General features: G+C 41.7%; 1 protein-coding gene across 1 annotated transcript; it reads left to right on the top strand.

Annotated features, from left to right (window-relative positions):
• Window positions 1-7,192: 7,192 nt before the first annotated feature.
• LOC310927909 (dysbindin-A-like) lies at window positions 7,193-15,093 on the top strand. The gene is made up of 10 exons (XM_083890332.1): window positions 7,193-7,322; window positions 8,480-8,533; window positions 8,698-8,748; window positions 8,838-8,898; window positions 9,002-9,134; window positions 9,627-9,759; window positions 10,922-10,944; window positions 11,054-11,200; window positions 11,819-11,947; window positions 12,971-15,093. The coding sequence occupies exons 1-10, from the start codon at window positions 7,267-7,269 to the stop codon at window positions 13,222-13,224; spliced, it is 1,041 nt and encodes a 346-aa protein (XP_083746458.1). The 5' UTR covers window positions 7,193-7,266; the 3' UTR covers window positions 13,225-15,093.
• Window positions 15,094-16,396: the final 1,303 nt, after the last annotated feature.

The raw sequence follows: 16,396 nt of genomic DNA, 5'->3' as shown, positions 1-16,396 counted from the left end.
AATTATTCATTCCTAAGGCAAAGTGAATGAATGTTCACACTGGCCAGAGTGAAAACACACACACACACACACACACACACACACACACACACACACACACACACACACACACACACACACACACACACACACACACACACACACACACACACATCAAGGCATTTTCCTCTTTCACTTCAGGTTCAGCAGCGTTGCCAAGCAACATGTCCTTCTTAGCAAGTGGACGAGAGAAGGTCACTCAGCATCTCGCTTCCTGTCTTTCCGCCAATCACAGGACTGCCGTTGATGGAAAGAAAACGAGCATATTCAATAAAACAACAGGTACTTCTGAGCATGTCTGCCCAAGAAGAGAATGAGTTTTGGAGTGTTGTTTTTTAACAGGTACGTCTTTGTAGTTTTTATTTTTATATAGTTTTTCAGTTTGTTGTTTTTATTTCAGTTCAGTTGTATTTCGTCTTAGTTTTTCAGGTATTAAGAGAAAGCCTTGACTTGTAGACGCTGAAAAGGATGAAAGACACTAAATATTTATTATCAAATCAGTTAATTTCATTCTTTAACCTTTAACACCTGCAGGCAAATCAAAGGCAAAACTTTTTTTTTTTTTTTTAATTGTCGTTTTTTTCTTTTTTTTTCAGTTAACTAAATCATTTTTCCATTGCTAGTTTTAGACTTAGTTTCCGTTAACTATAATAACCCTGCTCTGTACCCGCTGTTGTACAGTTCAGCGGGACTCTCGACCTCTGAGAGGGAGGACAGCTGTCAGCTCCTTCTGCCCTCAAGCTGCCAGAGAGAGCAGGAGGGAGAGAGTGGAGGAACAGCAGAGGAGGAGGAGAGGGGCGACGGAGGACAGGAGAGGAGGAGCTGAGAGACACCTCCTGAGACCTCGCCAGCTCTCCCTACAGGTCAGGAGGACTAAAAAGGTCTGAACATTCTTCCTGGATGCTTCTGTGTGAAATCTGTGCAGCAGTGTTCTCTTCTTCTAAAATACGTGCTGCAACAGTAAATTGATTATCAATCAATCACTAAATTAATTGTCAGCTATTTTGAAAATCGAGTGTTTTTACAATAATTAAAGTAGACATATTGTACTATATTTCTTCAGGTGAACCTATTTACCTGGTGTCCGAATGAACATGTCTGTGACATACTTTGGTCAAAATACCTTAAGGATGAAGCACCACAGCAGTTCAATCACTCTGCCAAAACAGTCCCGTTCAGAACGCTCTCTTTTGAGTGCCTGTCTCTTTAAATGTAAATGAGACACAGGAAACTATGTCAGCGTCACTGAGGCTCCTGCAGCTAACAGCAGTTAGCATTTGGAAAAGCCATCATTTGCCGACTCTAGCCAGGACATTGCCCTCGCCTGAACTCTCGTGTTTTTTAGGGACAAAGCGGAGCTTCACGAGACAACAATTCCAGCAATGAGTGCTGAAGTCAACATCGTGTGTTTTATCTCCTGTACTTAGACTGAGGAAGACCACAAAAACATGACTGAGTCATCTTTTTTCACACTTTGCCTACCCCAGAGTTTCAAATATTTTATTTTAAATACAATAATTAAAAAGTTGATTTTGCATAATATGTCTCCTTTAAAACAACCTTTTTGATTCTTCCGCCAACTGCTGTTTGACTGAACATGCAAAGAACAGGAGGTCACTTATTTGCAAATTCCTCCTGTAACCGTTTCCCGCTATCGTAATCTATATCAGGCTTTCTTTTGCAGGTTGCCATGGTGAGTGGACACGCCTCCTCTGTGAGGTCCGCCCCTCCCTTAAAGTCTAGCTCAGGGGTTGGCAGCAGACGATCCGTGAGGCCTTGCACGAGGTCAAGCAATACCTGTAAGCCCAGAGGCAATCCTCACATCAGACAGCAGGAAACCAGCAAAACACACCTCTCCCGGCATCGCAACCAGCAGCTGCCTCAAAAACAGCACCTTCCTCTCCAGCAACGAACAGTCTCAAAGTACTATAGCAACCCTAAGACCATCAACAGTCTCCACAACTCAGGAAAAAGCCCGAGCAGTGCTCCAGCTCGAATACCACTGGCTAATGGCTCAGTCAGCACACAGACCTGTGAGAAGCCTGGAGTCCTGAGGATGTCAAGGAGGAGGAGAGGTCTCCCACCTGACCCCACCAGCCCTACTCCTCTTCATCAGGTTGCTATAGACAAGAACTCGTCAAAGAAAAGCAGAACACTGCAGTACAAGAATGGTGACGACTCACTGGAGAGTCATTGCCATATTGGTGAGGTGCCACAGAAGGAAGCCATTGGTGGTAAATATGTTAAAAAGGAGTATGAGAGCCATACAGGTAAAACCACTGGTAGCAACGATGAAGACCGTCAAGACAGAAGTGTCCGCGTTGGAGAGGTGAGACTTGAGAAGGGTGCTTGTTTCAGTGAAGACCTACAGGACAAGGTGAATGTTACACAACTGAGTTTGGTGAGAGTTGCCGCTCTGGAGCCGGCTAAAGAGACGGTCGACTTTGCCAGCGTCATCTCTCACTGCAACCTCCGCCCCGTCAGTGAGGTCATATGTAGAGATGTGCGAGAAAAGCGGCTTCAAAGAATTCGGCCGACTCCGCGATCCACAATCCCCAAGCCTGTTACAAGGAATACGGATTCTAGGACTGTTGCCAGAGCTGCTACTCCAAGGACTACAGTAAGTAAAGCTGCTATCCACTCAGTGACATCATCCCCACACACTGACCAACCACGCACTTATTCTGCCAAGCACGCTGCAAAGGCCTCGAACAAAGGTACTAACACAGACACTACCAAGTGCACTTCACCAGCCGGCAGTTACTCTATCCATGAGCCTCACGGTGCTGCAAAAAGCTCTTCCAGTGGTAGCACAGAGGCCGCCCTTAAGGACAGTGCAACTGTCCGTAGCTCTTCCAGCACTTCCAAGGGCTCTACAAAGGGCCTTACGCAGACCAAGTCTACTACCTCAGCTATGAAGACCAGGACCAGCCCGAGAATCCTTCTGAAACGCTAACACCTGAGTGACATGTGGAAATGTTCCGTCTTGTATTTCCGTTAAATTTAGAAAACAGTTTGAAAAAACATCATTGAAGGCCGTTGATCATGTGATGCAGGGTGGTGATGGTTATTGGCCGATTTGGATAGTGACGATGGTGGTTCTTATGGCGTGTTCTCTGTATCGGTCATTGATGATAGAATTCTTTTTTTAGGTTTATACAAATATGAAGAGTTGGGAAAACACGGTTGTAGAGTTGACTATAGACAAGTTACGGAAACTGTACATTATTTTGGGAGCTTGGATTCATGGGGCCTTGCTTACTTCCGGTACTTTGCCGGTTAATCTTTATGGTGAGTGATTTGTGATGCTTCCCTGTTGTGTCCGACATAGTAGCTGGATATGTTTGTATATTATAATCACAAGGAAAAGCTTAACGTGACAGCACACTGGCGTCAGTCTGCTGAAACAGAGAGCTGTCATGGCTACAAGGCCTTTGTCCAAGACGTTTCTTTTGCAGTTGGGTTACAGTCTTAAGAATTAACTTATTTAGTGACATTTATCCAAAACCGGAGTATTCTCAAAGTTTCCTACGCCAATTACATAACAATCTGAAGAGTTTCTCGCCTGAAATCCTCAGGAGAATCAAAGGAGTCTCATACTCTGCCCTGCCAGGAAAAAGTCACATACTTATATAATATCCTGTTGGACGGCCTTTAGCTTGATCATGGCACACATTTGCCATTTATTGCAATCCACTGTGGCATTACTTTTTCACCAAGATATGTGGATGCACTACCGTTCAAAAGTTTGGGGTCACCTATACAATTTGTTTGTGTTTTCTATTAAAAGTCACACTTTTATTCATCAAAAGAGTTTCAAAATGAATAGAAAATACAGTCGAGACATTGGCAAGATTAGAAATAATGATTTTTATTCAAGTCAAAGAACCAGCAAAACTGTTTTCAGCTGTGCTAAAATCATTGCACAAGGGTTTTCAAGGGTTTTCTAATCATCCAATAGCCTTCTAACACGATTAGAAAACACAATGTACCATTAGAACACTGGAAATGGGCCTCTGTACACCTATGTACATATTCCATTAAAAACCAGACGTTTGCAGCTAGAATAGTCGTTTACCACATTAACAATGTATAGAGTCTATTTCTGGTTCATTTAATGTTATATTCATTGGGAAAAAAAAGTGCTTTTCCTTCAAAGATAAGGATATTTCTGAATGAGCCCAAACTTTTGAACGGTAGTGTATTTATTTGTTTTCAGCACTTAGCCAAATATTAGAGTATGTGGCTTTTTTTTTGCACTGGGCCGTGTTTATATAACTAGCTAGGTTTGAGTTGCATTAATATTTAACCTCCTAAATCGGTGATGGTCCAGTGTACGTCAGACTGCCAAAGCCTTTTAAACTCTGGAATGTTTTGTATAGACTGACGAGCGTGGATGGATGGCGTTTCCGTCGCGTTCGTTGAGTTCTAATTTTCCTAACCTGTAAGAATAATTTAAGCAGGACAGCCGGTTTAAACAAATATTTCTAATATTACAATGCAATGAACACATCAATCTCCAGATAAACACACCTGTCTGTCGACATCGTGTCAGCAGCTACAGTCACCAGCCTCTGTAAAAGCAGCAGGACCTTTTTAAGTTCAAACGTCGTGAAGTAGGTTTACGTGTGAAATGTTGTAAGAACAACAACCCGAGACGGTTTTATTGACTTCTTTTATTCGTTCACTTTTCTCCTTCCACTTAAGTCCTTAACGTCCTGAGTGTACGCGCTGACTTGGCGACCGTGTGTACGGGTTGCAAAGGGGCAGAAACTTTCCATTGGTACTTTTGTTCAGGAATTGGGAAATATTCCTAATAGGTAATGTTCCATGAGGATTAATAAGAAATAAATGGGAATTTTGGATGCTTTTAAAGAAACCTTCATTCTGTTTTCACAGCCATGATGTCACTCGAGTGGGAAACGAGATCTTTCAGGGCTTTTTATCAACTAAAAATATAGAATTTAAAGATCTATAAATGCCTATGTCAATGTCTCGATGTGTCCTGTGAACAGTTTTGAAAGAAAGGCATTTCTTTTTTATGATTGTGGTCTATTGGAAAATAGTTTTTTGGTCTTTCTTTTGTTGCAGTACCATGAGTATCCTCTCGAAAAAAAAAATAGCTGCAAGCCAGAAAGGGAGGTGATCTATCCAGTTCTTATAATACATCCATGGCATCTGATGGCGGAATTGCATTAAAAAAAAAAAAATCCAGTTTGTTCCAGTTAATTCCTATGGAAAGTTTCCAATTTTGTAACCCTGGTGACCGCATGAATGCTTATTTCACAGTCTGTGCAAACTCGTACTTTTGTAGATAAAAAAAAAAAAGTTTTATGTGGCAGCTGAACGACACATATTGTACAAATAAACACTTGCGGTTTGACCTTCACTGTTGATGTGATAAACGGCCACGCTGGCTGGAGTGTCCGGTGGTTCTCCAATGATATCAGGTGCTATAAGTTTTGCATATTGGCTTATGTTTGGGTGGAAGAGTAGCGCGGCAGTATTAAACGAAGAGCTACTCTGAAGATGAATTAATATTGCACATTATCCTCACATGAAAGAAAATCTGTGTAGGATTTTCAAATAGTGACTGACGGCAGTGGACACTGCGGCCTTTGCTTTATTTCAAATGGACTTTGCCATGAAAAATTATTTAAAGTTGTTGTAATCATAATGAAATGAGTGACATGTGCATTTGTAAATGAGGTATTTATACACTGTTCATATTATACATTGCATTTGATCCGTCTGAACCACATGTTTATTTATGGCTGACACACGTTTTAATAAAGTTACAAGTAAAGGCATGGAATCATTTTATATTATGACCTGTAGACATGTATATTAACTGTGTTGTTTGCAAGGGAAGCACTCGATACAACTCCCTTTTTTAAGAGGTTGTTGTATTTCTTATTAAATAGGAGTTTTAATAGATGAAAAAAAAAGGATTATAAAGTGAATGATTTTGTACATGTTTTACTGTGAAAGCCTGAACGTTGACCGGTCAAAGTTGGTCTTTTACTCATCCTGAAACTGTCCGACACCAAACCGCAGCTGTGTCATTTTAGAAACTCTCCATATGAACATGAAGTAAATATGAAATGCTTCCTGCTATGCAAAGTAGCCATTGTGTACTCATCAGTGACGGTTGGAGAAAGTATGATCAGAAGACAGTCGGACAATCTGATTTCCTGATACAGGAGTCGCACTGGAGATGACGTGACTTTACGTCGCACAACTCGCAATGGAGCGTTGCGGTAAATAGTGGATTAGAAATAGGATTTATCGCAGTTTACTGTGAGCGTTCAGTTCACCTGCGCTCTACGCTCCTGTTTCTCGTAGATACTGACCTCGTGTGAGAAATGGGTCCTAACATGAATGAATAAATGCATTTTATTGCTGACTTTATTAATGTGTGTGTTAGCCTCTCATGCTAGTTTATAAAACTTCAAGTGTCGCTGAGCAGACACCGCCAGCCCCAGGTGACCATGACCTAACCCTAATGCACGGAAAATTGTCTCAAGGAAATTGGAAGAACTTGGTGTAAATGTGAAGCATTTGAATGAGAATTTGTAATAAAGTTTCTTTGTGCATATTTTTCTTCTGGGTACAGTTTTTTCCCCTCCACACATTTTGAGCAAAGGCCTTCTGGAAACACCGGAACCTTAAAGGTTCATTATGTAATAAATCTAAAGCAACTGGCCATAAAATCCTCCTAATATGTCACAGAGACTCAGCAATAATGTTCATACAACATACTGAACTCACCAACAACAATAGTACAGCCAAAATATTTACATTAAAAAAATATATTTTGAAATCAGGTTTTGGCACATGGCGCCACCTACACTGTCTAACCACGGGTTGCCAGTTACGTCAGAAAACGAAACCTAAAAGCCACATTCTTACATAAGGCACCTTTAAAAAAACGAAAAAAAACCGAAAAAAAATCCCATTGTTTGACTCCCAGAAAGTTATTTTTTGGTAACCGACCAGACTAATAAGATGCAGTTTTTGACCGCTGCAGTCGACACTAAAAACCGAGGTCTACAAATGACCTGAGGGGGCAGCAGTTCGCCTTTTGCCGCGTGAACTCTGCCACAAACTGAACAGCAGAAGAAGACGCCGGGCTCCTCCTCCAGCAGCAGCAGGAACAGTCGCAGTGGGAGTGTTGTTGTTGGAAATGACAGATGTCGGAGCAGAGCAGCCACTCTGACAGGAACCATGTTTGAAACGTTCAGAGAGAGACTTCACATGGTCCAGCAGGACTTCACCACCGGGTCAGTTTTCTATTTCAGCGAAACTCTCTCCTGCTGACGTGATTAGCTTGGCTTAGCCTAGCTTAGCCGTGGAAGTCAGACGGCAGCATCATGTAGCCTAGCATGAAGTAGCCCGCTCATTCACAGTGTTTACAACAAGTAAATCTGGTCATGTTCTGCTTTCTGTGACTTCCGTGTATCTTTACAGTTAAAGATATAATGTCGTGTCGTGTCGTGTCGTGTTGTTGAGTTGAGGTGAGTTGAGGTGAAGCACAGACTCTCACCGTGTCCCACTCATTACTTTCAGCTGACGATCATGTGATGCCATGACCCACAGTTAACTCCTCACCTCCTCTGTTAAATGGCGTTTCACGAAGCAGACAATTTTATCCAACCACTGTAATTTAATGGAGTGACGCAGAAGCTTCTGTTTTTAAAGAGGCACATACTCGAGTTCCTTAAAGTGAATTTTAATCAGCCATGTCCTCATATAATCTTATAATAAACCCAGTTCAGAAGATGACATTTAGTATTTGCATGTGTTTTATTGGATGATATCAGGTGCTATAAGTTTGCATATTGGTTTATATTTGGGTAATCGAGTAATGTAGGAATCTGACGATTTTATTGTGTAATCGTTCTGTCCATAAAATGTTGAACAGTGTTTACCAAACCTGGATGTTTTCCAAAAAAACTTCCGTTGTCCTCAAATCAAAATGATTTAGTTTGAATGATCAGGCTGGAAAGAAAAACCTCAAACCGATTTAGTGTTTATCAAAAGTATATGATTCATTTTTTTTGAATAATTGTTTCAGCCCTAAGAACTACCTTTACAATGTTATAGAGAGGAGAACCCCAACAGTTCTTGGGTTCCTCTATTTATTTCAGCAAGGGAATCTAGATCTATGGGTAAAAATAAATCAAAAGTAAAATATTGGTTTATTCTTATCCAAAATGTACTTAAATGCAAATACAAGCCAATAGTTCTGATTAGGGATGAGCCGTTATGATACTTGGTATCGCTTTGTTTCTGGGATATGCTTCATATAAATAATTAATATCCATGACTTGAAGAATAATATTGCAAATCACAATGTCACAATAATAATAGTAATTAGAAATGTTTCACACAGTTGCTTAAAACCCATATTATAAGTCTCTCTATCTCTTTCTCTCAGGTTAAAGACCCTTGGAGACAAATCAAGAGACACCAAAGTCAAGCGGAGACCCAGGTGAGCTGAAAACTGTTGTGTTAGTGGGCGTTGAATGTGATATAAACTAATGTCAGTGTTCTCAGACCCTCTGACCCATCGTGTCCAGTATCATTGTTTAGTTGTGATTATAATGTGTTTAATTGCAATATAACGTTTAATTGAATCCTTTCATGCCTGTTCAGGTTTGAAGAAAGCCCTCCTTGTTTCAGTGCTGGCCTGGAAATCCTCAGCAGGTCTCGGCGCACACAAATACACAGTCAATTTTGTTCTTAACATCTTTTTAAAGAAGCGTTTATATTCATGTTTACATTTGTTCCCTTAGGTATGAGGAGAAATGGTTTCTGCTCCATAAAACCACCAAAGACTGCGCTCAGGCTGCAGAGGTAAGGTCACATGAGTTGCGACAGCAAATGAGGGAAGCGCAATCTTGTTATTGTACTGTATAGTGTGTGTGTGTCTGCAGCTCTGTCTCTGTGTGTTTGTCAGGCAGTAGATGGCGACATAGTGATGCTCTCAGCTCACTGGGAGAGAAGGAGAACAGCTCTGACACAGTTAGAGGAACAACTGCAAAGCTTGCCAGCCTTTGTCAGTGAACTGGACACCATCACTGCCAACATAGGTAAAGAGTCATGATTCATTTCTTCCTGATAAAAACCAGTCAGCACCCTCCACAGTCACAGATGATACCAGAACATCAGTATCGCGGCTTGTTTTCTCATGATGTTAGTAGAACTTATCTGTTTTTTGTGTAAAGTTGTCAATGTTGTCTGTAACAGAAAGACACTGCACTTTCTGTCTGTGTTTAGACCTTGACTGAAATACAGCCTGAAGCATCAGTGATTTCAACGCCGTGTGGCCGGTGTCACTGCTGGTGGTGCCTTATTAACCTGTGATAATGAGATGATTAGTCCATAAAGATCAGGACTCAATAATACCAACATGATAATACCCAACCCTTATGTCCACACACTGTGGTCAGAGAATACTTGCTGAAATGACAAACACCAAGAGTATGAATGGATCAACATTGTTATGGTTTTGATAACAGATAAAAAAATAAAAGGTCATGTATTGAGGCTTGACTGAGGTTTATGTGTGTGTGTATCTCCAGCTCATCTGGAAGGTGACTTTGAGGAGATGGAGAGCAGACTGGTCTACCTGGAGACCCTGTGTTGTCAGTGTGAACAACAGACACAAAAACAGCATCACATCAACCAACTGGAAATTTATAAGAAGAAGAAGAGGTGTGACATGCATTTATGCACCTATATGTGCTTTATTTTCGAGAGTTTTCTACAGCTCACTACTGAATGTTTTTATTCTAGTTTCAGTAGCAATTTGCATCAGATTACAGCACATATGAGCACAGCACAGCACAGATTACATCCATTGCCTAATTATATTTTTAAAGTGGACCTAGACCGGAAGTTCCAATTAACGCTGTTTTTTAGTGTATATCTGCGTCATTACCTTGTTTACGAAGCCCTGAAGTTTCTGAAAAAAACAGTTCAGCCATTGCTGAGAACGCTGTGTTTTACTGTAATCTCGGGCTCAGCGAAATCTCTGAAAAAACCGGTCCGGTTACGTAAACATCGGTTCTCCTGAACAGCAGATCCTCCTGCTCCGGGCACTAGTCCGGGTACATCCGGTTGCGTACATTGAACCGCAGAAGAAGAAGAACGTCCGTTGTGGAGGCGTTTCATGAGCGACAGTGTCTTCTGACTCTGGGTCTGACTCTGGGTCAAAGTCATAAAAGGGACTGTGGCGGGGAGTCGTGACTATTTTTAAACATTGTTAAAACAATGTTTTGATAATGAGGAGCAGTGCATCCACCGTTCCAGAGGGGGGAGCTGTGCTTCTGAGAGCTGGTGTGCTGAATATGTCACTTCCGGGTATTGGCCAATCACAAGACAGTTGGGAAGGCTCTATGCTGGCTGGCCAATCACAACACACTCTGTCTTCTGGGGGTGAGAGTTGAGTCTGAAATATCGCGGCTCAGCACAGCGTTAGAAAAGAAAGATTTCTATCGGCTCGTTTACAGCAACTAGGAGGTTTTTGACCTCCATAACTAACATATATGTGCAACAGGACCAATCTATGTGAGCTTTAAAGAATATTCCCCCAGCCTTTGTCTTAATATAGTGTGGTGTAGCATAATAACGGCAAAACTCTGTGTCTCACTGTTGATTATATTTCATCCGTTTAGCCGATAAAACACGTACACAGCATATCATATTTCTTCACTTGCTTTTGTCTTTTTTTAATCATCCATGTCCTCAAATAATCTTGAAATATCCCGTTCAGAAGCTTCACCTGCAGAAGATGACATTTAGTGTTTGCATGTGTTTTTTGGGATGCAATATATCTGAAGATGTTTGCGTTCTTCTCTGTTTTATCTTGTAACAGGAAGGAGCTGGAGGCTCTGGAAGGTGAGCTGCTGCGCCGTCATATCGTTGGGTGTTAAGTAAAAAACGAATGCTGTGAATCACTCCACACATGAGAGGGCAACTCTAAAACGACAATATTCTCTTTGTGCAGTGGAACTGAACTCGGAACACACTCACAAAGTGGCAGAGGTGGAGCAGGCCATGCAGCAGAAACTACGAGAACGACAGAAAGTGTACGAAGAAGCTTTTAACCAAGACATGAAGCAATACCTGTCCACTGGACACCTGCAGCACAGAGGTACGTCATTGTCGTCCAGGGAAGGACATTTGTCACATGGGGATTTTATTAGCCAATTTGTTTTTTGTTTTTTTTGATTTTCTGGATCATTTCCCGCAGTTTCATCATATATTGGGACATACTTTGATTCTTTTAACAGAGTAATGCCAGGGTTCTTCAAATAAAATTTAAGATTTTTCATTTGCTGCTTGGGCTTTGCTATTAGTCGTGTATATTTGCACTGTAAATAAAAAATGCCCTGGCATTGATTAACCTGCAGTCCTGAATGTTCCAGTCAGAGTTAAGTAGAACATGTCACAGTGAAGGCAACACTGCAATTACACCGTCTTCTCACGGCCACCAGACAGTCAAACTCGCTATTTCATCACCGCAGAAAGAAAAAGTGTTTCCCTATGGTATGTAGTTGTTCACAACATCCTTTCACTGCCTTTTAGTGATAATTATAGGTAATAATCCCTTTTTAAAGACTCAACCAGCCACTCACTGTCAACTCAGTGTACAAATTGATTGTTGGGTTTGTTTGTTTTTTCTTTCACTTAAAGAAGTGTGTGTGTGTCTGTGTGTGCGTGTGTCTGTGTGTGCGTGCGTCTGTGTGTTCGTGCGTGCGTGCACGTGTAGAATCAGCAGGAGCTGACGTGAGTGCTCTTGATCACATGACACTGACTAACGTGTCAGACCAGGAAGCTTTGGACGACTTTCTTAACTCCTGCAGCGATGACCTCAGCACTGGATCATCACTTACCTCAGGTAAGAAAAAAGACAAAGTGGCTAAACCCTGACATTAAATATCAATCATTTATTCATTAGAAATTTTTAGAACTCTTTTTATTGGGGTTTTCAAAGTTAAAGGCGCCATCTGTAACAATGTGGCCAAAAACGGTTATTACACTCAAAATCAAAACACTGCGACGAGTCGTATCCGGCTTCCACTCCACCCCGCCGCGGGCAGGTTCTGCCCACGGCGTCGCCACCACCACCGCCGCACCGAAGCGGGTATGGCAGCCGAGGGAACAGTTCAAAACACAGAACTCGACAGTCGAGCTATGATGCTAACTTAGTTTGCCAAGCTGAACTTACCTGTCTCGGAGAAGAGCCCATTCTGCATCAGTTTTGAAATTCCTCTCAGCTTTAAGCTCTCTCCACCGTTCAAAAGCATGTCCTATATAGACCCTCGCTTTGCCGCAAACTTTATTTTGGCGTTTCTGACATTCATACCAAGTTCTTTTAGGTTTCCTTTCGTTTCATTTCAATTGTAGCTACGTAACTGGCAACCCATGGCTGCTCAACCGCAGAGACTCTACTGACTGCTATGATTGGTAGACGGTGGTAGATGGCGCGTCATGCCAAAACATAATTTCAAAACATAAACAAACTTTGCGGTGCGAAAAATATTTTTTTTTAAAACAGGCGAAGAAGTTAGTGCATTATTTGTGGTCTATAAAAGGTTGCCAAATCTGATATAATGTGTTATCACACCCTCTCAATGAGAATTTACTCTTTTCCAAATGCAGCTGGTGCATAACATTAATTTGATAAACTAAAACACTATTATGACCATGTTCATGGTGAATAATACATGGGTCAAACTTCACTCTTCAGCTTGTAAAGCGGCCTCTGACCCTGGAGGCTACTGAATTTAACCAGAACCATGTAGAGTTTTTTTTTAATCACAGTAATAGCACTCTTCTTACTTTCAGTAATCTGCTAAATTCACATAAAGCAGATCCCTCAAGTCCACTGCGAATAAAGCCTCAGTGTCCTCTCTTGCAGGTCCGGACCTGGATTCCTTCTCCTCTGAGTCCTCGAGAAGCCAAACCGATAAAGTGCTTCCCACAGACGACCAGCAACGATCCAACCAGGACGCAGGTTTGGAGCGAGAGGAGGAAGTGGCCAGCGAGGAGAGTGATGAACCTCTGGTGCAGTCAGATGAAGAGGACGTTCAGCCGGACACGTCACTGGCTGGCCTGCAGGATGTTGTGAGGAGCTCTGACAGTGACTCTACAGGGGATCTCCCCTCTGGGTAACCTAGCAACCAGGCTTTTGACGCCTGATGAATACCGGGACGCTATGTTAACCCTCTGATGTTGGTTTGGTTGACATGAGACATGAGCATCTCCTGCCTATGTGATGCTTTTTCAGACTTTTTTTTTTTCGTTTAAGGTTTAAACCCTGAATATTTCTATGGTAGTGATGCTACATAAACTGGATTAGTGCGGTCGTTGAAAGGCTTCATGAGTGAAGGAAGTAGTCGGAGTCGGAGCTCGACATGCCAGCCAGGATATGATATTACCTCAGTACCAGTGCTCAGAGGTTATTTTAGATGTCCCAGGCTGTATCCATACTACTTCTTCCCTATTGTGCTCCACATACGCGTACTATCAACACTATCGCAGTATTTTAGAGCCCCTGACACGAGCACTTCAGAAAGCTCTGTTTCAGTTTGACGGACAAGACCGGAGGCTTTTGCAAAACTGACTTTCAGTTTCATCTCAACAGTCTAATCAAACAAATACCTGCACTCACTTTTTTACCATAGTTTTTTCTCGTTTGTAATATTGTATGAAACAAAGCAAGAGTATGTCTCCACGTAAATATTCAAACGACAATGCAGTAGTTTTAGATGTAGCCCGAGGCCGACATGCAAGTGACATAATAAATCTGTCTTTGGTCCATTCTGCTCATCGGGAAGTTGTCTCGTTTGGTTTCTCAAGTCTTTCAGATGTGCTTTGTGTGTCATGTCGGCATAATTCAACACGTTTTTGAATGAAACGTTCCATCACAAAAAGAAAGTGGGGCCACACGGTGGTTAGCACTCTTTTCCTTTGCAGCAGGAACACCTGGGTTCAAGCCGCGGTCCTTGTTTGCATGTTCTCCCTGTGTGTGCGTGGGTTTACTCCAGCTTCCTCTCACAGTCCAAAAACATGCAATATGGGGATTAGGTCAAGTGGAAACCCTAAATTGACTGTGATCCTCCCTCATGTGGAGGAGAAAGCAGGTAGAAAATGGATGGATGGATGGATAGTTGTGAGGATCTTTCTCAAAATGAAAATCAATATTCTAGAGCTGCATCCAACGATTATTTTTTTCGTAATCGATTATTCTGTAGATTATTTTCTCAATGAATTGTTTGGTCCATATAATGTGAGAAAACGTTGATCAGTGTTTGTCAAACCTGGACTCGAATGTCTTGTTTTGTCGACAAACCAAACTGATTCAGTTTTAATGATTTCTTTGTTATGTGGAGCAAAGAAACAAAGAAAATATTCACATTTAAGAAGCTAAAACAATCAGAAAACTTGCTTTAATCATGAAAAATGCATCAAACCGATTAATCGATTATCAAAATAGTTGACGATTAATTTAGTAATTGTTTAATGATTGATGAATCGTTTCAGCTCTACAATATTCTTCTTATTGTCTCTTAGGCTGCAACAGTTCATAGATTACTAAATTATTTCACCTATTTTTTTAATTTTTCTGCTTCATTGCTCTGTATAACAAAGAAATCATTTAAACTGAACCATTTTGGTTTGAAGACGAATCAAGAACATTTGAGAAGTTCATAACTTCAGGATTGAGAAACACTGATCGACATTTTACCGACCAAACAATTACACGATACACAGAAAACATCTGACGTAGTTGCAGCTCCATCGTCGACAAATCTCAAACTGATGGAGCCATACACCACGACGTGATGCAGCTGTGCAGAAATCCAATCAGACAGGATCTGACTTTGTGGCAGCGATGGTTACAGTGAGAGTTGCAGTGTCGTCTTCCACCAGGCGCATCCTTAAGAAAGTCTGAATGTTACTGTGTTTTAAAATGAATCTCTGTTCCAGACAATCAGCTTCAGTAAGTCTGTTTCTGTGTCGATGCTCTTAAATAAAATATGTCCAACTGTCTGTTCATTATGTCTTTGTTTCATGGATTGCAATTTAGCTTTGTCCACCAGAGGGCAGTCATGTTCTGTCTCTAAACATGACATTTAAGACTTAGACTAATGCAAACTGTAGTGAAGTAATCCTATGAGAATAAAAGTCTGAGTGATTTTTACCATAAAGAGAAACTTAATTTTTTTTTGTATGTTTACATTTGGTCAACATGGGAGAGAAATTAACCTAATTCACTGTGAGCAAAGCAGGTGCATCACACCTGGATGTGATTTGCTGATTGTGGGAGGGTGACCGATCCAGTCTGGTGATTACAGACCGAGAGCGAGTCCTCAACGGGCTTCAATTTGGAGGCTTATAAAAGAATGGAAAAGTGGCCAGGAGTTAATTCTGGACACGGGAAGTTTGTGCCAGCGATGCCAGGAATAAACCAACAACGTCTGGACGAGAACCAAGGTTTTCAGGCTGGAAAGAACAAGAAACAGCCAGAGACGAGAAGAGGAGATGGAGAGAAGTGTGTGTGTGTGTGACAGAGAGAGAGTGGTGCAGACATTCTCTGCAGACCAGAATTTATACAGAGAAATGTAATGACAGGGCTGCTCAGCCACAGAGTTGTTCTGGTACAGGAACAGGGGACACGGGGTCACACACACACACACACACACACACACACACACACACACACACACACACACACACACACACACACACACACACACACACACAGAGGTTTGTGCAGCTGTTCTTCTGAGGACACACACAGTAGACATATTATACCCTATTTCTCCAAGTGAACCTAGTTCCCTGGTGTCATAATGAACATGTGACATGCTTTAGTCAAAATACCATAAAGATGAAGCACCACAGCAGTTCAATCACTCTGCTAAAACAGCCCTGTTCAGAACGCTCTCTTTTGAGTGCCTGTGTCTTTAAATGTAAATGAGACACAGGAAACTATGTCAGCGTCACTGAGGCTCCGGCAGCTAACAGCAGTTAGCATTTGGAAAGACCATCATTATTGCCGGCATATATAAAATGCATCAACTGGACATGTAAACACGTAAGTTAGTGTAGAACTCTGTGCTGCACTTTGCAGCCAAGAATAGAACACTTCGCCGACTTCCGCTCTTCCAGATACTATTCCCCTCGCCTGCACTCTCATGTTTTTTAGGGACAAAGCGGAGCTCCACGAGACAACAATTCCAGGAATGTCTCATTGTGACATAGCAATGAGTGCGGAAGTCAACATCGCGTGTTTTATCTCCTGTACTTAGACTGAGGAGGACCACAAAAACGTGACTGA

Source organism: Microchirus variegatus, assembly GCF_963457635.1.
Source record: "Microchirus variegatus genome assembly, chromosome: 1".
Taxonomy (NCBI): domain Eukaryota; kingdom Metazoa; phylum Chordata; class Actinopteri; order Pleuronectiformes; family Soleidae; genus Microchirus; species Microchirus variegatus.
Note: the sequence above shows the minus strand (reverse complement) of the source record. Positions and strands in the feature narration are given on the sequence as shown.

Coding starts and splice junctions, on each gene's coding strand:
- LOC310927909 (XM_083890332.1), top strand. CDS start 7,267: ATGTTTGAAACGTTCAGAGAGAGACTTCACATGGTCCAGCAGGACTTC. Junction 9,135..9,626: donor CACCATCACTGCCAACATAG/GTAAAGAGTCAT, acceptor GTGTATCTCCAG/CTCATCTGGAAGGTGACTTT. Junction 9,760..10,921: donor ATTTATAAGAAGAAGAAGAG/GTGTGACATGCA, acceptor ATCTTGTAACAG/GAAGGAGCTGGAGGCTCTGG.